The sequence below is a fragment of the Staurois parvus genome, unplaced genomic scaffold, assembly GCF_062004578.1.
Source record: "Staurois parvus isolate SC_StPar_1 unplaced genomic scaffold, SC_StPar_1.0 ptg000196l, whole genome shotgun sequence".
NCBI lineage: Eukaryota > Metazoa > Chordata > Amphibia > Anura > Ranidae > Staurois > Staurois parvus.
In genome coordinates, this window is record NW_028317992.1 from 4209697 (window position 1) to 4232895 (window position 23199).

Consider the following 23199-nt stretch of genomic DNA (forward strand, 5'->3'; position numbering starts at 1 on the left):
GATCAAATACCACCAAAAGAAAGCTCTATTTGTGTGAAAAAAAGGACGTACATTTCGTTTGGGTGCAGCATTGCATGACCGCGCAATTATCAGTTGAATTAGTGCAGCGCCGAGTAGCAAAAAGAGGCCTGGTCTTTAAGGGGGGTAAATTCTCTGGAGGTCAAGTGCTTAAAATATAATCTCTCACAATTTATTCTACAAACTAAAGAAAATGTTGGTTAATCAGTGACACAAATGTAATCTGCCTGTTTTACCAATGCACGTTGTCAAGTTATTGACCGCCTTGCAATCACAATAAACATGAACGTGTCAAATATGGTGATTTTTTAAATAGTACAATTAAAACCACTTTTTGCTACTTTGTAGCACTTTGCAAATGTTAGTTGTCTGCCTTTTATGCTGGACCCACAAATTTTACTCTCTTGGATGAAAGTAGATTTAAATTCAGTCACTTTAGTGTGTTGAAACAATTTTAGAAGTCATCATTTTTAAATCTGCATTAAAGCTTTCATGGTTTGTGACAGGGCTTTTTTTCTGTTGGAGGGGAGGATTTGTGGAAAGGTGAAAGAGCTGTGGAGGGCTTTTGTGCAAACGGGGAGCTGGGAAAGGGAGGATTTGTGCAGCGATGATAGCTTAAAAGGAAGGGGGGGGGGGGGTTTGCAGAAGTGAGAGTTGGTAAGGGGGTGTGCAGATTGTAGAGAAGTGAAAGCTGTGAAGATAAGCTGTGAATGCGACTGCAGAGGTAATTTGTGGACTGGGGGTGTAATCTGTGGATGGAGGGGTGCAGAGGTGAAATGTTAATGAGGTACAAAGGTGAGTTGTGGACAGGGCTGCTGTTAGAAACCACGGGCCCCATACAGCCAAACTGACAGGGCCCCCTCAAAAAAAAAAAACAGAGTTTACTAGGCTTCAGTTATGAATGAACACAGTGAGTGATTGGTACCTATCACTCAGTGTGTTCATTCAAGAAAAGCAGGGGCTGGTAAATGGGACATATTTACTGGACCCTTCCCCCACTCTCCATCCTAAAGGATCCTATTGTGTGCTTGCAGCTGCCGGTGGGAAGGAAAGGAGGGGGACATGAGCAGCAGGGGAAACATATGGTGCACAGGGAGAGTGATGGGTGCAGCAGGGGGCAATTACTGGAACCGATCCCCTGTATGGCTCTCTCTGCAGCAAGTGAAAGCTAGTGGGAGGGAGAGGAGAGGAAGCCGTCTTTCAGCTGCTGCAAAGAGATCAATACAGAGGATCAGATTCCCTGTCCCACCATGCCCACATCTGACTCACCAAGCTGTCTGGGCCCCCCTGTTGGCCTGGGCCCCGTACAGGAGGACTGGTGGTACCCCCTTATCCACGGCCCTGGTTGTGGACGGAGGTGGTAAGGTGAACTGTGAAAAAAAGTGCAGAGTTAAGCTGGGGATGGGGGTCACAGGCTTGAGCTGTGGATGCAGAGGTAAGCAAAGCGGTGTGTAAAGGTGAGCAATTGATGGTTACTTTGAGGGGGATTCTTGAGAGAAGGGGGATTTTGTTCTTGGAGAGGACAAAGGAACTTTGCTTGGGGGCAACAAAGCATACAGAGTTCAGTAAACAAGAGTATGTAATTTATGGCATTGCATGCAGGGTTCAAAAGTGAGGATTTAGTACTCTTAGATTGTAAGCTCCCAGGATCAGGCCCTCCTATCCCTCTTGTATTGAACTGTATTGCTGCTGTATTGTCTCCCGTTATATTGTAAAGTGCTGAGCAAACTGTTGGCGCTATATAAATCCTGTATAATAATATAATAATAGTAACATACCTTGTACATTACTTAGTCATAACTGCTATACTCTGTATGCTGTGCTATATGTTACATACCTCTTACAGTCATATGTTACATATCAATGGCCCCTGGACAATACTCATGAATTCTGCACTCTGTACAATGGTTTTCACATTGCATACCAGGGGCGGACTGACAACTCATGGGGCCCCCGGGAAATAGGGGATCATGGGGCCCCTGTGTCCTTGCCCAAACTCAAAAAAGCCTATGAAAAAGGTACCAGGGGCATCTAATGGGGCCCCCTACTGACCCTGGGCCCTTGGGCAGTGCCCGAGTTTCCAAATGGTCAGTCCGTCCCTGTTGCGTACTCCTCAGCCCTGCACTCTGTATGCTGGACTGCACATTACAGTGTACTCTGTGTGCTGGGCTCTATGTTACATATTCCTGACCACTGCAGTCTATACACAGGGATAAATTATGCATAATCCAATCACTCCTTCTGTGGGGTTTACAGCAGACAGGAGTATGTAAGGTACAGCACAACTGTCAGAGTGCAGTGGTGAGAAGCAGGGGCGGACTGACCATTTGGAAACTCGGCACTGCCCGAGGGCCCGGGGTCAGTAGGGGGCCCCATGAGATGCCCCTGGTACCTTTTTCATAGGCTTTTTTGAGTTTGGGCAAGGACACAGGGACCCCATGATCCCCTATTGTCCGTGGGCCCCATGAGTTGTCAGTCCGCCCCTGGTCAGAAGTATGTAAAATATAGCCTAGTATAAAGAGAGCAGGGGTCAGATTATGTATGCACAGTATACATTACTCTTGATCATAGTTACTATGCTGTCCTGTGTGGTACATGCCTTTTACTGTTGTGTACTGTACGTTTATGCCTGTGCACCCTGTATGATTTGCACTCCTCAGCACTGCACAATGCCTACTCCTGAGACCTGTACTCTGTGTGTTTCACATTGCTGAGCTATGCGCCTTCTGTGATATGCAGTTCTGAGCCTCAATCATACCCGTTATTTGACGACCGTGTAATTTTGAGGAAGGCATGGCTGGGGGGAGGTGTTGTGGGCATGGTTGGGGCAGGGAGTTGGCTTGGGAGGGAGAGTTCCTGCACCTGGTTTGTTATATGCCCTTCTGATAGCAGTTCTCCCTGGATTACAGTCATGTATTTCCATTGTGCTAACAGCTGGCCAATCTGTATCATGGAAATGCCTGATGCTGTACAGCATTTGAGTAGGTGCAGCTTGGTGCGGAGGCAGAAAACACTCAGAATCCAACTGCAATTAACAAGACTTGTATTGAAGAAATGGCCCAAATGTACAAACAACCAGGCAGAAAGGCCCCAAGCTGGGAAACACTCTGCGCAACCTGTCATGTAAAGCATGTTCTGTTGCAACAGTGTCTGTCTCCAAGGGTGGAGTGCAGCCTGGCCAGTCTGAGACCAAAAGGGAGGATTCCAATGCAAGATGGTGTGTCTGTAATCTGTTCTTACCCGTCTGGAACCTTTCCCGACCACTACTCACTTTCGCTGACAGGCAGGTGCTCTGTCTCTACACTTCCCACTCACAAGGGTCACCTGTATGCAGTATAGCTAAATAGAATGCTGCCTCAAGGGACAAAGAAAACCACAGAAAAAACAAGTTTCTCTAGACTTCCTCTCCAGCCAAGCACCACCTACAGTAGAGAACTTGGACTGCACTTGCCTACAAGCCCAACACCACTAATGAGCCAAGACCACACACCAGGGTGCCTTGGCACCCTGGTTGAGAAACACTGGTATAAGCCATAACACCTAAGCTGAAACATGCTATCCAGTCTCCATGCTTACTGTGGGAACATCCTGCTCATATTCCACATCTTCCCAAGCAGGAGGATATTTTCTGTACTTATGTCAGCAAGAAGGATGAACTCTGCCTTTATCCCTCTGAGGAGGATATCCTCAGTGTTCATCACAACCAGGAGCATGTCCTCTGTCTAAATCACAGAAATATGTCTTCTGTACTCAACCCATCCAGGAGGATGTCCTCTATCTTCAACACTTTGAAAGGGATGTCCTCTGTCTTCATCACCCCTAGGAGAATGTCTTCTGTCTTCTTCACACCCAGATGGATATCTTTTGTTTTCATTCTGACAAGGAGTATGTGTTCTGTCTTTATCCCACCCAAGTAGATGTCCTCTGTTTTCATCCCACCCAGAAGGATGTCTACTGTCTTCATCACACCTAGGAGGAAGCTCTCTGACTTCATCCATTTCAGGGCGATGTTGTCTGTCTTTATCCTACCCAGGAAGCTGTCCTCTGTGTTCATTTCACCCAGGAGGATGCCCTCTGTTTTCATCACACCCAGGTGGATGTCCTGTGCAGGGGCGGACTGACAACTCATGGGGCCCCCGGCAATAGGGGATCATGGGGCCCCTGTGTCCTTGCCCAAACTCAAAAAAGCCTATGAAAAAGGTACCAGGGGCATCTCATGGGGCCCCCTACTGACCCCGGGCCATCAGGTAGTGCCCGAGTTTCCAAATGGTCAGTCCGCCCCTGGTCCTGTGTCTTCATCCTGCCTAGAAGAACATCCTCTGTCCTTATCGCTCAATAGAAAATTTCATGTTGAGGGGTTCCTTTCAATTCCTGTCCCAGAGACACATCATGAAGTGAAAACAAATCTCTATAAAGTCAGGGGAAAGGTCTATAAGTCAGGGGAAATTCCATCTTAGATAGTGTGGAACAGGCGTTCACATTGAAAGGTTTTCCCAACACCCCCTGTTCTGTTCTAGTGACGAATGCAGAATTTTGGATTTCCCATCATCTTATGTCATGGTGATAAGGCCACTAGGATAGACAAATTTGGGTGAATTTCTCCAGCAGCAAACAGACAATCTGTTATTCTAGGTGTTCTACAAAAAAAAAGTTTTGGCTGTGGTTACTTACTCTGTATCTTTAGGCTGTATTTTAGAATTACTCTGTGATTCATTTCTCCAAATCAGCCCTGCTACCTTGTACTATCATGTTCAGTTTCCAAAGAGCTGCCCTTAGCCGATGACGCTTTCAGACGAGAACAGGCTATATCTTTTTATTGATGTGAAAAGCTCATGAAAGTGATCTGGGCAAACAATGAATGAATCTGGATCTCGCCACAATGACACAGACCACCACTAACAACAGTGTGCTGTGTTATTACAGCAAACCATGCTAATGATAGGGTGTTCTGTCATAACACAGATATAAACTGGCGGAAACAAGCGGTTACATCTGAAGGATGAGCCAGAAACGAGAGCCAAACACTATCCCTTGCATCTGCCTATGCCAAATGGGATATTAAAAATCTGTGTCTTGTCTCTGCTTAATGTTACATTGTCATTGATAAGATCATTAAAGGAACCCTGTTATTAAGATCACAAACAAAAAAATAAAGCTAGCGTGTTTAAGAAAAAGATAAATACTTGCCCTTCTGGTGTCCAGTGCCTTGAAACTCCACCGTTTTGCATATGTATGGTCACTGCAGGTATCTGACACGTCTGTGTGTGTTGAATACTTGCTGAGGTTCCTTCTGATGGCTTATATGTCACAACTGGAAATGGATGGCAGCAGGAGAAACCAAAGCACGTGGTGTAGGGAACAAGTATTCTACAAGGCCTGAAGTCTGGATGCCTGAAGAGCCCGAAGAGCTACAAAATTTAATTTCAAGGGCTGCTGGAAAGGTAAGTATATCTTTTTTTTCTACAAGATGGTAGTAATTTCCGTTGGTGCTCTTAATAACAGGGTTGCTTTAACCAATTAGAAATAAAGATGGTGCCGCGCTCTTAAATTATACCTGTGAATAAATAAATATAATTAATATTTAAATAATAATGCAGTGTCTAAATAATATATTGTTTCCCTTTATTAAATAGAAATTGTGCAATTTATTATTATAAAAATATATATAAAAAAAAAGATAAATAATATGTATCCAAGAATAAATTAAATAATCAAAAATATAAAAATATAAACATATATATGCTTAAAAATAAATAAATACAAATAGATATACTACAACATATAATTCATAAATGTCCAATATACTTGAGAATCCAATGATATATTATATCCCATTAGAGTGGGGTTATTCACTGCAAATTGACTGTTCACGTAATTCCAGATAAAGATACTCAAGATGAAATCAGTTACTTGGTGTATTTTTCCACTAGTAGTAAACTGGATGGTTCTCCTCTTTGCTCTTGCTATACTGCTGTAAAATGGATCCTAGGTAAGGTTCTCCCTCCAACAGGTGTTATATGTTTTCTCCCTGTTACTCCGCGTATTGCCAGAAAAAAGAAAGAGGGATTGTGCCTTATCCTTGGTGAGCATAAAAATTTATTAGTGCCAAATTTGCACTTACATTTGTAAAAATATCAAAACGCTTTTAGTGTAGGATGTGTCCAGCCAGAACGGCGTGTAGACATGCACTTCCTGTACTCGCCGTGTGTAGGAGTCCACGTACGTGGTGACGTCAGTGCCCCTCCCCAACGTGTTGCTTCACAGGGTCACTTGGCTTCGTCCGGGGGATGTGGTTGCTTTAACCACTTCATATGTACCCCTTTCTGAAGAGAACAGTTTTCTTATTTCTGAGGTTTTCACCTATGATAACTTTTTCTTTTGGTACCAATATTGTTAACTTGGGCAAGGATTTTTTTTCTTCAGCACAGATAGGGGCATAGTTACAAAGCAGTTAATGTGACATTCGCTACAGCGGAATCGATCACCAAGCACCAGGAAGAATTATCTGCGGCGAATGTTTGATGAATGTTACAGTCATTGCTTTTGAAATACACCCCATAGAGTTTGTGTTATGGTAAATAAATAAATACTAGCAGATTTGTACCTAACATACCCCACACTCTTCAGGAGTATTCATTACAGTTCATTTTATATACACTATATTGCCAGACAGTTGCCAGGAGAACAGTACTTGCCTGACTGCATTGTGTCAAGTGTAAAGCTTGGTGGAGGGGGGATTATGGTGTGGGGTTGTTTTTCAGGGGTTGGGCTTGGCCCCTTAGTTCCAGTAAAGAAATTCTGAAGGACCCTCTGCACACTGGTAATTACCCTTTCAAGCAAACTATGCAATAAATAGGGATATTTAGTTCACACATATTGCAATACATGCTTAAGCTGGCCAACTGCGTCAAAGTAATTCCTCTATGGCCAGTCCTACTCTGCCCTGCCTACGCAAGTGCTACTGTGGACACAATGCTAGCATAGGGGAAAAGACACAATGGGGAGAGCTACAAGGTTCAGGTCTGGCTACTGTCCCAACAATACAACAAACAAGAGATCCCTGTGCTCAAATCCATACAGCTAGTTCCAGTAAAGGGAACTCGTCAGCATACCAAGACATTTTGGACAATTTCATGCTCCCAACTTTGTGGGAAGAGTTTGGGGATGGTCCCTTCCTGTTCCAACATGACTGCACACCAGTGCACAAAGAAAGGTCCATATAGAAATGGATGAGCGAGTTTGGGGTGGAGAAACTTGACAGTCCTGACCTCAACCCGAGAGAACACCTTTGGGATGAATTAGAGCGGAGACTGTGATCCAGGCCTCCTCCCCCGACATCAGTGCCTGACCTCACAAATGCGCTTCTGGAAGAATGGTCAACATTCCCATAGACACCCTCCTAAACCTTGTGGACAGCCTTCCCAGAAGAGTTGAAGCTGTTATAGCTGCAAAGGGCGGGGCCAACTCAATATTGAGCTGTGGGCTAGGAACCACCATGGCTGGGATCATCACTGAGGGATATACGAACATCTTGGAAATGTTTACACCATTCAAATGTGTTACTGCTGCTGAGCGTCTCATCACTATACTGTGCTTGAAGTCTTCTGTAGATATCTGCGGGTTTTACACCTTTGTTCACAAGAAACTTCATCACCACACGCTGTTCCATGCATGCACTAACACTGTCATCTGCCATCTTGAATAATGGTCTCTGGACGACATGTGTGCTGCCTATCAGTAATAGGACACACTTGCCACTTACTACTGTGTGTAGAACCACCATGCTAGCATCCCTTTTTATACCTGTAAAATTAAAAGTCCCGGTTTGACTTGAACATCCCTCGTATTTTTACTGCTCTACACCTTTATTTTATTTTAAGCCTAGTACTATTTTAAACGGACTAATATTGTATTCAGCACAAGTGTCTTTCTTCTGACAAATGTGTGATCGATGGTGATTACTTTCAGGGAATTACACTTACGATTTGTAATTGTTTATTGTTTTTTCAGCTTTTCATTCTTGGCATTGTGAGTTAAAGGGACATAATAACCTTCCCAGTTCTTGCTCATACTCCTTTCCCAGCATTGACCATCCTGCTGGCGAGCTACTGCTTCCTGGAAGGGAAGTGCAGAGCTTCCAAAAAGTAAACGGAGTTGCACAGCAAGTGACCCAGCCAGCACCAAAACCCCTGCTGTTACTTAGCATGTGAGTCAATGATTTATGTCAAGCTGATCTGTTTTACACACATACACTATATCACCAAACGTTTGTGGAAGCCTGACCATCACAACAAGCTATATGAAATTTTTCATCACCCAGTTCCAAAACCGTGTGAATTATTTTGCAGTTGTCCTTCCACCCACCATAACAGACTTCAGGCTTTCCACAAAATTGTGTAGCTTTCCATGAGAACATTTGTGAGGTCAGGTACTGATGTTGGATGAGTAGACCAGACTCACAGTTGGCATTGTACTTCATCCCCAAGGTGTTCAGTAGGGTTGAGGTTAAGTCTCTGTGTAGGACACACGGGTTCCTCTACACCAAACTCATCAAACAATGCCATTATGGATCTGGCTTTGTGCATAGGAGCACAGTCATGTTGGACCAAAAAAGGCCTTCCTAAAATAGTTGTCACAAGGCCGGCAAAGCACTGTTGTCTAAAATGTCTTTGCAAGCTGTAACATTGCCAGTTCACTGGAAACACCAAAACTCAGTCATTTGTAGAGGAGCCCACATACTTTCAGGCATATTGGTAGGCGTTTGGTCAGATATCTACAAACATTTGGCTATACTGTATAAGTAAAAATACATTTAAAAGACCGTACCTACCTTTTAAATAGCAATAGTTATTCACTCATGACCTGTAGTAATGAATGGACCTCAACTAGTGCTGGGACAAGGTCATCTAGAACCCAGGATGAACATTCCCAGTTGCGCCTCCCCCAAGATGTATGAGCATTATGTGTCAGCAAAAATCCACCCCCCCAGCACTAATCTGCATTATTACCCCCTAAACATAGATTCCCCATCCTCCCAATACAAATTACTCCAACCCCACTGAAATCCCCCCTCCCAGCACAAATATTTGCCCCCTTATCCCCCTTAGTTAAAATTCCCTCCCTCCCTATATCCTCCCAGCTCAAATTGCCCCCCCCCAAAAAAAATCCCCCTCCTAGCACAAATCCTCTACGCCTAAAATTGACCCCTCCTAGCACAAATCCCCCCCCCCAAAAAAAATCCCCATTTTAGCACAAATGTCCCCCAATCATCCCTACTAGCACAAATCCCCTATAAAAAACCCCTCCTAGGACAAATCCCCTGCCCCCCCCCCACACACAATCTCCTTTTTTAGCACAAATCCTCCTCCTAGCAGAAATCCTCTTCCCCCTCCCAACACAAATCCCTCCAAATCACCACTCTTGGCACACTTCCCCAAATGTCCCTGCTATAACAATATTTACTCCCTGCTGCCCCCCAAATTTTCTATCCCAACACTGATTCCCTCTCTCCAGTCTTCTTGTGGTGTTTTTCCCACCCCCCAGCTCATATGATACCACAGTGCCCAGAGAAGCCGCCCCTCCTGCCCACCCCTTGTCCCAGCCCTGACCTCAGCAGCATCCTAGAAACATCTTAATACTAAGTTTTATCACCAAACTTCTTCTAAGTGCACAATTAGCCAGTCATAGGGTTCATGTTAATAGCTATGTGAAAAAAAATAGTTATTGATTATAGTCACAAATGTTTCCTAACAAGCTGCTTAATAGCCTCATAGCATGTGTTCCTCTAGAAGAGTGCATTGTGTTTCTATCAGCAATGCTTTGAATGATCCCTCATATTAGGTGAATGACTGTTACCCTCCACAACAAGTAATCTTTATGGTATGTAATGCATCAAAAAGGTATAGTGGAATTGATTGGGGACCATATGTTAGGCTGTTGATGTTGTGGGCTGTGTATATGTGAGTAAAAGCCAAATCATAACAGTGGAAGTCATGTAAATATACTTAAAGGTCACCATTAAAAATGTTGTTGAAATGCATTTTTTATGTATTACAAAATATATTAAAAATATTTTTTAAAATATATATTTTTGAAATATATTCTTCGGATTTTGTTAACATATGTTTTTACATATATTTAGAAATGCATTAAAAAATTTTAGAATAAATGTATTTTTAAAGACATACAGTATATTTGAAAATGAAAACTGTTTTTATATATTTTGTAATACAGTATAGAAAAAAGAGCATTTTGTCATACAGTGTATATATATATATATATATATATATATATATATATATTGAATACGGCCAAAATTGTAGTATTTCATATATATGTCAATATATTTGGGAAGAATATGTTTAAAATATATTTTTCTTCCATGTGGGCTATAGCAGAAATACTGCTACAGGGTGGCGCGGTGCGCAAAATCATGTATGTTTACGTGATTTTGGAGTCCCGGGTAGGGGGCACGTGTGCGAGACGTGCGCGTGCCCTACCCATGCAGCCATTTGCGGCCTCGGCTGTCAGTCACCAGGTCCCAGTCAGTAATTAATCGCCGACACCTGGTAATCGCTGAATATTACCAACGGGGGAGAGAACTGTATGTAAACAATACAGTTCTCTCCCCTGTTGGCTCCTGCACACTGCTTTGTATGGCTCTGCATAGCAGAGCCATACAAACCAGTGTGCTTACAGTTGAAAGCACAGACACAACATACTGTGAAACAGCACACAGTTAACCCTTTGATCACCCCAGATGTTAACCCCTTCCTGCCCAGTGCCATTAGTACAGTGTCAGTGCTTTTTATTAGCACTGATCACTGTATTGGTGTCACTGGGGATGACAGAATGCCCGCAACAGTCCCACTATAAGGTGCTGATCGCAGCCATTATTAGTCAAAATAAATAAAATTCCAGTATATATACCGCCATTTGTAAACGCTGTAACTGTCACGTAAACCAATTAATTTACACGTATTGGGATTTTTTTAGCGAAGACACGGAGCAGAATACATTTTATCCCTAAATGTATGACAAAATTTTTTTTTTTTTTTTTTTACTGGACATGTTTAATAGCAAAAATCAAAATGTTTTTTCTCAAAATTGTCGGTCTTTTTTTGTTTATAGAGCACAAAATTTAAAATGCTCAGGCGATCAAATACCACCAAAGGAAAGCTCTATTGTTGGGAAAAAAAGGACGTAAATTTCATTTGGGTGCAGTGCTGCATTACCGCGCAATTGTTAGTTAAATTAACACAAAAAATTGTAACACAAAAAATGGCCTGTTCAGGAAAGGTGGTAAATCCTCTGGAGGGCAAGTGGCTAATGCACCACACCTAAAATGCATATAAAATGCACATGTGTGAACAGGACCTTATTGTTGCAATTTGGAAAGTTGCAACCTCAACATCCTATGTGCATGTGCAAGAATCTTGAAAGCAGAACTCCTCTTTCAGGACATGCCTTAATCACTTGCCGACCGCAGATAGCCGAATGACGGCTCCACAGCAGCCAGCCAGTTCTGGGAGGGCATCATATGACGTCCTCCCGTGATCAAGCTTCCTCAGTGGCGCGCATCAGAAACTGTAAGTGATGGCTGTGTCCCTTGGACACAGCACATCATGAAGAGGGGGGTGAACGTCCAATTACAGCGGCTGTTTACATTTGTGATTGCTCGTTATTGGACAGAGCGATCACAAATGTAAACAGAGAAGGGTCATGGCTGCGTTTTCTCTCTCCTTTCCTCACACCAATACCGAGTGTGAGGAAAGGAGAGAGAATTGGTTCCTAAACTGTGAGTGTGCTCATCAGTGCCCATCTGTGCTCATCAGTGCCCACCAGTGAGTATACAGCTGTGCTCATCAGTGCCCGTCAGTGCCTATCTGTGCTCATCAGTGCCCGCCAGTGAGTGCATATCAGTGCTCATCGGTGCCCGTCAGTGCCTATCTGTGCTCGTCAGTGCCTTATCTGTACTCATCAGTGCCTTATCTGTGCTCATCAGTGCCCATCTGTGCCCACCAGTGAGTGCATATCAGTGCTCATCGGTGCCCGCCAGTGCCCATCTGTGCTCATCAGTGCCCACCAGTGAGTGCCCATCTGTGCTCATCAGTGCCCATCTGTGCGCATCAGTGCTCATCTGTGCATATCAGTGCTCTTTGGTGCCCATCTGTGCATTTCAGTGCTCATCAGTGCCCACCTGTGCATATCAGTGCCCATCTATGTACATCAGTGCTCATCGGTGCCCATCTGTGTACATCAGTGCTCATCAGTGCCCAGCTGTGCATATCAGTGCTCATCTGTGCCCACTTGTGCGTATCAGTGCTCATCATGCACATCAGTGCCCATCAGTGAGGGCTGATCAGTGCTCATCAGTGCCCATTCCCTTCAGCTCTTCTGCATTGTTCGGTCTCATGTCTCTCATCTTTCTCTTGGCAATGACCCATAGATTCTCTATAGGGTTCAGGTCAGGCGAGTTTGCTGGCCAATCAAGCACAGTAATCCCATGGTCATTGAACCAGATTTTGGTGCTTTTGGCAGTGTGGGCAGGTGCCAAGTCCTGCTGGAAAATGAAGTCAGCATCTCCATAAAGCTCGTCTGCGGAAGGAAGCATGAAGTGCTCCAAAATCTCCTGGTAGATGGCTGCGCTGACCCTGAACTTAATGAAGCACAGCGGGCCAACACCAGCAGATGACATGGCTCCCCAAATCAACACAGACTATGGAAACTTCACACTGGACTTCAAGCATCTTGCAGTGTGTGCCTCTCCATTCTTCCTCCATACTTAGGGTCCTTGGTTTCCAAATGAGATGCAAAAGTTGCTCTCATCAGAAAAGAGGACTTTGGACCACTGAGCAACAAACCAGGTCTGTTTTTCTTTAGCCCGGGTAAGACGCTTTTGACGTTGTTTGTTGTTCAGGAGCGGCTTGACAAGAGGAAAACGACATTTGAAGCCCATGTCCAGGATCCGTCTGTGTGTGGTGGCTCTTGATGCACTGACTCCAGCCTCAGTCCACTCCTTGTGAAAGTCCCCAACACTTTGAATGGCCTTTGCCTGACAATCCTCTCCAGGCTGCGGTCATCCCTGCTGCTTGTACACCTTTTTCTTCCACACTTTTCCCTTCCACATAACTTTCTATTAATGTGCTTTGATACAGCACTTTGGGAACATTAAACTTCTTTTGCAATCACCTTTTGAGGCTTTCCCTTCTTATGGAGGGTGTCAATGATGGTTTTCTGCACAACTGTCAGGTCAGCAGTCTTTCCCATGATTGTGATTCCTACTGAACTAGACTGAGAGACCATTTAAAGGCTCAGGAACCCTTTGCAGGTGTTATGGCTTAATTAGCTGATTAGAGTGGGACACTTTGACCCTAGAATATTGCAACTTTTCACAATATTCTCATTTTCTGAGATTGTGGATTTGGGGTTTTCATGAGCTGTAAGCCATAATCATCACAATTATGACAAATCACAGCTTGAACTATCTTGCTTTGCATGTAATGAGTCTATCTCATATATTAGTTTCACCTGTTAAGTTGCATTACTGAAATAAATGAACTTTTGCACCATATTCTAATTTTTCGAGTTTCACCTGTATATGTTGGGGTGTTTGCTTCTCAAAATGGGGCCATTTTGTGGTTAATTCCATTGTCCTGGTGCTTCGGGGCCTTCAAAATTGTAATAGGTAGTCAAGATATTCGATGTGTAATTTATGTCCCTAGAACACCTGATGGTGCTCCTTGCATGTTGGGCCTCTCTATGTGGTCAGGCTGTGGAAATGTCTCACACATGTGGTATTGCCATACTCAGGAGGAGTAACAGAATGTATTACGGGGTGTATATTGTGATATTCACATGTTATGTGTTAGAAATATCTTACAAAATGGACAACTTTGTGTAAACAAATTACGTTTTCATTTTTTTTTCCACATTTTCTGAAAACTTGTGGAAAACAAACGACATGTTCAAAAGACTCATTATGCCTCCTAAAAAATACGTTGGTGTGCTGCCACGCAGCTTTACTGTTTAGCATTTGTTATTTACATGTTATATTATAATGTTATTTGGTATCATCCACACACCCCCGCTGTTTCTGACTAGTTGGTTGCTTCCACCTTCATTTCCTGGTGTAACTCCATTTTAGTTTAGTGGTTATCAAGATGCTGTAGAGTGAGGAGGCTATGTACATTACTGGAAATTTACCTATGAAAACACCTTTATGTTCACACCTTTGTTACCTTGAAGTATAAAGAAGCATTGGAAAATACCTCTGAAGTTGTTATTCATTGAGTAAACTATCTGTTAAGGCGATCATTCAACTTGCTGCACACATTCTGACAGACTGGGTCTAAATGAATCTCGCCACAAGTACAACCGATGCCAAGACAGAACAGTAAATTTCCAATAAATCTCCATGAGAATTCATCACACAGCCATCTCTGCAGCTTCAGAACTGTGAGTAACCATTCTCCTGTATGAAGAACAGTAATCTTGTCTGTGCACTGAGTGAAGCATTCAGTGTGAGCCAGGCTGCTGCTCTAGCTGCCTCATTGCAATAGACATTCAGCTCCCCAGCTCAGCCTGCTTGCAAATAAAAGTAACTACTTACAGAGCTGAGCTTCTGCAGATTTCCAACAAGACACTAAAACTACAGCACTTGTCATTATGTCTGACAGAGATCCCACTTATGAGTCACCTGCATGTAATCAAGATAAAACAGACACCATGCTGCATTCTGCCCGTCCTGTTAGAGCCCCTCATCCATCTTTGAAGGCAAGGGAGGCTTATGATGCAAGTAAGGAAGAGACATACAGTAACCTGACTGCATTATGGGAGAAAACTTTAAGTTGTATAACAGCCAGTAATGAAACTAGCAACAATTCTGAGCAATTGAACACTGCCCTCTCAAGGGTTAAGAAGGCATTTGAGAATTATAAAAGACTTTCTGAAAAGTACTCTTCCCTTTTGTCACATTCCAATGTAGAGGAAGCTTCAATAGAATTAAAGAACTTTATTGCTACTGACAAGCAGAGACATATCACTTATATTGAAGCAAAGACACAGATAGAGGGTAGATTAGCACAACTACATGAAACTGCATCTTGTATATCTGCTTCTTCCAGACACTCAGGAAAATCAAATAGATCTGCCCGCTCATATCATAAATCATCTTCTAAGTCATTGCGGTCCTGCTCTGTAAGGTCAACACTGAGCGACCAAATACTCAAAGCTCGCCAAAAGGTTGCAGTAGCCCAGGTTCAAGCCACCTGTTCTGAAAGAGAAGCAGCCTTCAAGGCAGAAGCTAAACGAATACAAGCAGAATCAGAGGCCCAGCTAGAAATCCTTCAGAAAAATAGAGAAAAGGAAGTAGCCTTAGCGGAATTATCCGTCTTGGAACAAGCCCTTTTAGAAGAAGAAGGAGCATATTGTCCCAGCTTGGCTGCTTGTCAAGACCCTGTTGAAAGGACCATACAGTTTGTCTTAACCCAGAACCACGACGATACAGTTCCACCTACAGTTGGAGATTCTTCCCATAATCATCCAGCAAGTCAATCAGAAGGCAACATGTTGTCAAAGCAAGCTGATCAACCAGACACACCTTCCAACAGAGACACTCCACAACTACCGCGTGCCACAAAATTAAGTGTACCAAACTATCCAGCTCATGTGCCACTACAAACATATGTGAATAGAGATTACAAGGGCACAACAGAAGACTACAGAGTGAAATCTATACCTCCTTTAATACAGTTAACTTCAACTTCAAACGCACAGAGATCTTCAGACACCAGACCCTTACCTGGATTGAACCCATCTGCAATACCTTTCTCTCCACCTATCAGCCAGCATCAGATACCAACCATGATTCAAGATGGTGCAGCATCAGTATCACCTGTGGATGTAAAAACTGAAAGGGTTGATATTGCAGAGTTCAGCAAGTACATGATTCGGCGAGAGTTAATTACTACTGGACTGTCTAGATTCGACGACCACCCAGAGAACTATAGGAGTTGGAGATCTACATTTAAGGCGGTAACCAAGAACTTGGACATTGAACCTCAAGCAGAACTTGACTTACTAATAAGGTGGTTGGGGCGTCAATCTTCAGAACAAGTAAAGAGACTTAAATCCGTCTACATTTACAACTTTGAAGCAGGCCTCAATGCTGCCTGGGAACGTCTGGAACAAGACTATGGGAGCCCCGAAGTCATTGAATCTGCCTTATTCCAGAGACTAAAGGACTTTCCTAAGATTTCTGTTAAGGACAATCATAGGCTTAGAGAGTTAGGTGACCTCCTTCATGAACTTGAAATTGCTAAGTCAGATCCTAGTTTGCCAGGTCTTAGCTATTTAGACACTGCTCAGGGTGTAAATCCTATTGTAGCAAAGTTGCCTAGTCATCTCCAGGGAAAGTGGACTAGCGTAGGATCAAAGTATAAATATGAACACCATGTTTCTTTTCCCCCCTTTTCCTATTTTGCAGAGTTCGTCAGGAAGATCGCAAGAACCAAGAATGACCCAAGCTTCCTGTATCCAGATACAACCATCTTTCCTTTAACTACTTCAAAGGGTATTGCCACCAACAGTAAATTCAGGGACTTAAGGCATCCTATTGCCGTGAGGAAGACCGCTATCACGTCCAACGTCTTGGCTACAGACACTAAATTACAAGATACCAAGGCAAGTAATCTTGATCAACAGTGTCCCATTCATAATGCACCACATTCTCTCTCCAAATGTCGTGCATTTAAGGACAAGCCTATTGAAGAACGCAAGACATTTCTCAAAGAACATAATATCTGTTTTAAGTGTTGTGCATCCTCCGATCATTTCGCTAGAGACTGTAAGATCGCCATCAGATGTTCCCTGTGCAACAGTGCGAGGCATGTGGACGCACTCCATGCAGACCTGTTCAAAAGGAAACCTTCACCCGGCAGCAACCCCAAGACCACCTCAGATGATGGCGGGGAGAGAACTGAGCAACATGCTGACCCCGTAACCACAAGATGTACAGAGGTGTGTGGAGAAGGGCTTCATAGCAAGTCTTGCAGCAAGATATGTCTTGTAAGGGTTTTTCCTGAAGGATGTCCACAAAATGCCATAAAAATGTATGCCATACTAGACGATCAGAGCAATCGCTCGTTGGCAAGTACAGAATTCTTTGACTTATTCAACATTCATGGAGAGGCCTGGTCCTATACCTTGCAGACATGCGCAGGAAGGGTCAATACTTCTGGAAGAAGGGCCCATGGCTTTATAGTGGCATCAGAATATGAGAACATAGAGTTTCCTCTTCCTACTCTAATCGAATGTGATCAACTACCGAACAACAGAGAAGAGATTCCCACACCTGAGGTTGTACGTCATCAACCTCATTTGAGCCACATTGCTAAATGCATTCCTACACTTAACAAGGATGCGAAGATCTTGATTCTTCTAGGGAGAGACATTCCTAGAGTTCATAAAATAAGAGAGGTATGTAACGGTCCAGATGATGCTCCTTATGCCCAGAAACTTGATCTTGGATGGGTGATAATAGGAGAAGTTTGTTTAGATCAATCTCACAAGCTCTCGAATGTAGCTTCCTACAAAACTAATGTGGAGGGATCATACACCTATCAATCGATGAAATGTCCATTGCACTATTATGTGAAGGAAAGATTTGATTTCAATCCTGAAGTTCCATATCAAGCTCTCCAAGGCATTACTTGCAAGCTCACTTCTCACAAGGATCTTGGTGATGCAGTGTACCAGACTACTTGTGATGACAACAAGATTGCTCCTTCGGTCGAAGACAAGGATTTCATCAAGATTATGAATGAAGAGTTCTTCAAGGACAACTCCAACAGTTGGGTAGCTCCATTACCCTTTCGTGTACCAAGGCTTACTCTCCCTAACAATCGAGAACAAGCTTTAGCCAGATTTGCTGCACTTAGGAGAGACTCCTTGAAAGTATTGGAAGAACTTAATATCCCACGCTGCTATTCACTTACTTCAACTTCAAGAAGTCAGAGGAAAGAGATTCATATCTTTTGTGATGCATCCACCGAGGCTATAGCGGCCGTGGCTTATCTCAAGATCATAGATCCCTCCGGGAGATCCCATGTCGGGTTTCTTCTAGGAAGAGCCAAGTTAGCTCCAAAACCGGCTCACACTATTCCAAGATTAGAATTGTGTGGAGCAACCCTAGCTGTCGAAGTTGCAGAATTCCTGCAAAATGAAATGGACACTGAAATTGATCAGGTTAAGTACTATACTGACAGCAAGGTCGTACTTGGCTACATATGCAACAGTATAAGAAGGTTCTATGTGTACGTGGCTGACAGGGTAGAACGAATAAGAAAAGTCAGTAGACCTGAACAATGGAACTATGTCCCGACTGGTTTGAATCCCGCCGACATTGCCACGAGGTCAGTGCCAGCAGTTGTCCTCACGCAAACCATTTGGTTTACAGGACCCAAGTTTTTAACAGATCAGTCTTCTACAAACTCAGAAGAAGATATCGATTTCTACCTGGTGGATCCAGACACTGATCAAGAAATCCGCCCTGAAGTTATAACATTGAGTTCTAACATTTGCTCAAGAAGAAACTTGGAGGTAAGACGTTTTGAACGTTTCTCTTCTTGGAAAAGACTGGTGAAGACTATAGCAAGATTGAGTCATATTGCACAGATTTTCTGCAAGTCCAACCAGACATCGTCTTGTCATGGATGGCACACTTGCAAGGAGTCACCCAATGCGTTAGAGTATGAGAAGGCAGAGTTATTCATCATACGTCGTGTGCAAGAAGAAGTCTTTGCAGAAGAGATTAAGTGTTTGAGAGGCAATAGACCAGTCTCAAAGGGTAGCCCACTATTCAAACTGAACCCAATAATTGACAATGAAGACATGCTTAGAGTTGGGGGACGACTGAATAAGTCAAACCTGCTAAGAAGGGAACAGAACCCTTTGATAGTACCAAGAAACCACCATTTGGCAACCTTGATTATCCGGCATTACCATGAGAGAGTCAGACATCAAGGAAGACACTATACCGAAGGTGCCATCAGAGTTGCAGGGTTCTGGATAATTGGAGTGAAAAGACAAATAGCCACGATTATTCATAACTGTGTCAAATGTCAGAAGTTGAGAGGTAGACAGCAGTATCAACAGATGGCTGACCTACCCGCAGACAGACTGAGTGAAGATGCACCCTTTACATATGTTGGAATCGATGTGTTTGGACCATGGATAGTAATGGCCAGAAGAACTCGTGGTGGTGAAGTCAACAGCAAAAGATGGGCTGTAATGTTCACTTGCTTAAGTATAAGAGCTGTACATATCGAAGTGATTGAGTCAATGGACACTTCAAGTTTTATCAACGCTCTAAGGAGATTTATTGCTCTAAGAGGTCCTGTGAAGTTGTTGAGATCAGATTGTGGAACTAATTTCATTGGTGCTTGCAGAGAGTTACAGATAGACCAACAACAAGTTGGAAATTATTTGAGTGATCAAGGCTGCGTATGGAAATTCAACCCACCACACTCTTCGCACATGGGCGGAGCATGGGAACGCATGATTGGGATGGCAAGGCGCATACTGGACTCAATGTTGCTTGACGTAAGTTCTTCACGCCTTACCCATGAGGTGCTCACCACATTCCTTGCTGAGGTCGCAGCAATAATCAACTCAAGACCATTGACTGCCGTATCTACAGACCCAGAATTTCTGACTATCTTAACTCCAGCTACATTATTGAGCAGGAAGATTGGACAGATTCAAGCGCCAAAAGGTATTTTCGATGAAAAGGACGTATATAAACGTCAGTGGAGATACGCTCAATACCTTGCAGATCGTTTCTGGGACAGATGGAGGAAGGAATACCTCACTCTTCTCCAAGGATGTAAAAAGTGGCAAACCCAGAAGCCCAACTTAAAGGAAGGGGACCTAGTTCTGCTAAAAGACCAGCAAACTCACCGGATCCAGTGGCCAGTTGGACTTATTACAAAAGCCATTGCCAGTGATGATGGAAGAGTCCGAAGTGTGGAAGTCAGGATCGTTAAGGACGGAGACTCAAAAACCTTCCTCAGACCAGTCACTGAGATTGTCCTAATTATGCCTGCTTCTAGTAATTCTGATTCAGTGTTATGTGAGGGAGTCACTTAAGACCTCTAATATAGCTAACTTGCAGATTTGAGAAGGTTAGATAGTATTTTACTGTATGCAATGTTAATAGTATTTTATAAGGAAGAAAATAATTGTGTAGTGGTATCTCTCGATACCAGACGGGGAGTGTGCTGCCACGCAGCTTTACTGTTTAGCAGTTGTTATTTACATGTTATATTATAATGTTATTTGGTATCATCCACACACCCCTGCCTTTTTCTGACTAGTTGGTTGCTTCCACCTTCATTTCCTGGTGTAACTCCATTTTAGTTTAGTGGTTATCAAGATGCTGTAGAGTGAGGAGGCTATGTACATTACTGGAAATTTACCTATGAAAACACCTTTATGTTCACACCTTTGTTACCTTGAAGTATAAAGAAGCATTGGAAAATACCTCTGAAGTTGTTATTCATTGAGTAAACTATCTGTTAAGGCGATCATTCAACTTGCTGCACACATTCTGACAGACTGGGTCTAAATGAATCTCGCCACAAGTACAACCGATGCCAAGACAGAACAGTTGGAGTGTTTGCTTTCCAAAACTTGGTTATTTTGTGGGTGTTTCCTCTGTCCTGGTGCTCCAGGGCCTTCAAAAGTGTGATAGGTTGTCAGGAAATTAGATGTGTAATTTTTGCCCCTAGAATGCCTAAAGGTGCTACTTGGATGTTGGGCCTCTGTATATGGCCAGGCTGTGAAAAAGTCTCACACATTTGGTATTGCCAAACTCCGGAGATGTAGCAGAATGTATTTTGTTTTTTTGTTTTTTTTGGTATTTCCGTGCTATGTGTTAGAAATATCTTATAAATGGACAACCTTGTATAAAAAAACAATACGTTTTCATTTTCTTCCCACAAACAAAAACGTTTGGAAATAAACAACATGTTCAAAAGACTTATTATGCCTCACGGAATATACCTTTGGGTCATTTTGTGGGTAATTCCATTATCCTGGTGCTTCAAGGCCTTAGAAAGTGTAATAGGTAAGCTCCAAGGATCAGGGCCCTCCTACCCCTCTTGTATTGAACTGTATTGTTGCTGTATTGTCTCCAGTTATATTGTAAAGCGCTGAGCAAACTGTTGGCGCTATATAAATCCTGTATAATAATAATAATAATAGGTAGTCAAGATGTTAGATGTGTAATTTATGTCCCTAGAACATCTGATGGTGCTCCTTGAATGTTGGGATTCTCTATGTGGTCCGGCTGTGGAAAAGTATCACACATTTGGTATCATATTCAGGAGCAGCAGAAAGTATTTTGGGGTGTAGTTGCAAGTATGCCTGTGCTGTGTGTGAGAAATAACTTGTTAATATGACAATTTTGTAGGGGAAAAAAAATAAAATAAAAACTTAATTTTTCAAAGAATTGTGGGAAAAAATTACAACTTCAAAAAACTCACCATGCCTCTTACTAAATACTTTGGTATGTCTACTTTCCAAAAAGGGGTCATTTAGGGGGTATTTGTACTGTCCTGGCTTGTTAGGGCCTCAAGAAATGAGATAGGCCATCGGTACATCAGGTGTGATCAGATGAGATCAATTTTCAATGATTGGCACCATAGCTTGTAGACTCTATAGCTTTCACACAGAACAAATAATATGCACTGATCTGTGTTATTTTTACCAAAGAAATGTAGCAGTATACATGTTTGTCAAAATTTATGAAGAAAAATTACTTATTTGCTAAATTTTATAACAGAAACTAAGAAAAATGCATTTTTTTTCAAAATTTTCAGTCTTTTTTCATTTATAGTGCAAAAAATAAAAAACCCAGTGGTGAGTAAATACCATCAAAAGAAATCTCTATTTGTGTGAAAAAAAGGATGAAAATTGTATATGGGTACATGACTGAGTGTTGCATGACTGAGTAATTGTCATTCAAAATGTGAAAGCTGAAAATTGGCCTGGGCAGGAAGGGGGTATAAGTGTCCGGTAGGCATGTGGTTAAATTTGACCTACAGGCTGCTTCAATTGAGCCAAGTGTTGGAAATTTGATGATATTATTAATGTTGTATAAATATGTCATGGTTTTGAGAATAAGTGATTTGATATTTTTTGTGGCAGCTTTAGAAAATCATGGCTCATTACAGATGTAAATATAGGGGTCCTTTTCATATCGTAGCGCTACCTCTGCAGGAGCAGCTGGTAGTTTGGGCCCTCTGATCTTTCTCTGGCCTTCACTTCTGCTGACACCACCAGAATACCTTAGGTGGGGACTCCCAGCAGTCTCACAAGAATGACACATAGGGGTTTATTTACTAAAGCTGGAGAGTCCAAAATCAGACTCCCTTCTGCATAGAAACCAATCAGCTTCTAACCTCAGCTTGTTCAATGAAGCTTTGGCAATGAAACCTGGAAGCTGATTGGTTTCTATGCAGAAGGGAGTCTGATTTTGGACTCTCCAGCTTTAGTAAATAAACCCCATACTGACTGTTAGAAAATAAACAGATTGTATTGGCAGACCAACGTGAAAAGGTTACATAGCAGATCAGTAGTTCAGGGTCAACATATGACAAAACAGTGCAATACAAATCCCATTCAATTGACATAGGTACTTTTAAAACTGGATCCAATGTGTACTGCAGTACCAAGAGCATAAACAATAGCCCTTCGACTGAGAGATCTGCCCCATGTAACAGTGGAAGGCTAGCAATAAGTACGCCAGGCTAGTTCACGTAAGGGCTCTCAGTCAAGAGAAGCTAGGCTTAGGCCTGAGAGTTTGATACACTGACAGTAAACCAGCGCGGCCTCCAGGCAGGCCACAAGAACTGAACAGTTCTTGGACGTTAGCTTGTGCTGGCTCAGTTGGGGCCCTCTAATGTTGGTGCACAAAAACAGATAATGTTTCTAGGTTGTAGAGTTCAGTAACAATGGAAAGATAGTGAAAATGCCTCTTTGAAGCGGCTAAGCGAAAGCAAGCATGCTCAAAGAAAGGGGAGCGCAATGTGGAGGGAAGAGTGGGAGGAGAGTTAATGTTAGGATATTATGCAGAAAGTAGCAAGGCACAAGGAGTAATCAAGGACAGCAGTCTACAGG

At 42.8% G+C, this 23199-nt stretch overlaps 1 protein-coding gene across 1 annotated transcript; it reads left to right on the forward strand.

The window, feature by feature from the left end:
- Positions 1-14126: 14126 nt before the first annotated feature.
- On the forward strand, positions 14127-21223 carry LOC149461636 (uncharacterized). The gene has a single exon (XM_089678016.1). It carries the CDS (start codon positions 14686-14688, stop codon positions 20164-20166), a length of 5481 nt encoding a protein of 1826 aa, XP_089534142.1. The 5' UTR covers positions 14127-14685; the 3' UTR covers positions 20167-21223.
- Positions 21224-23199: the final 1976 nt, after the last annotated feature.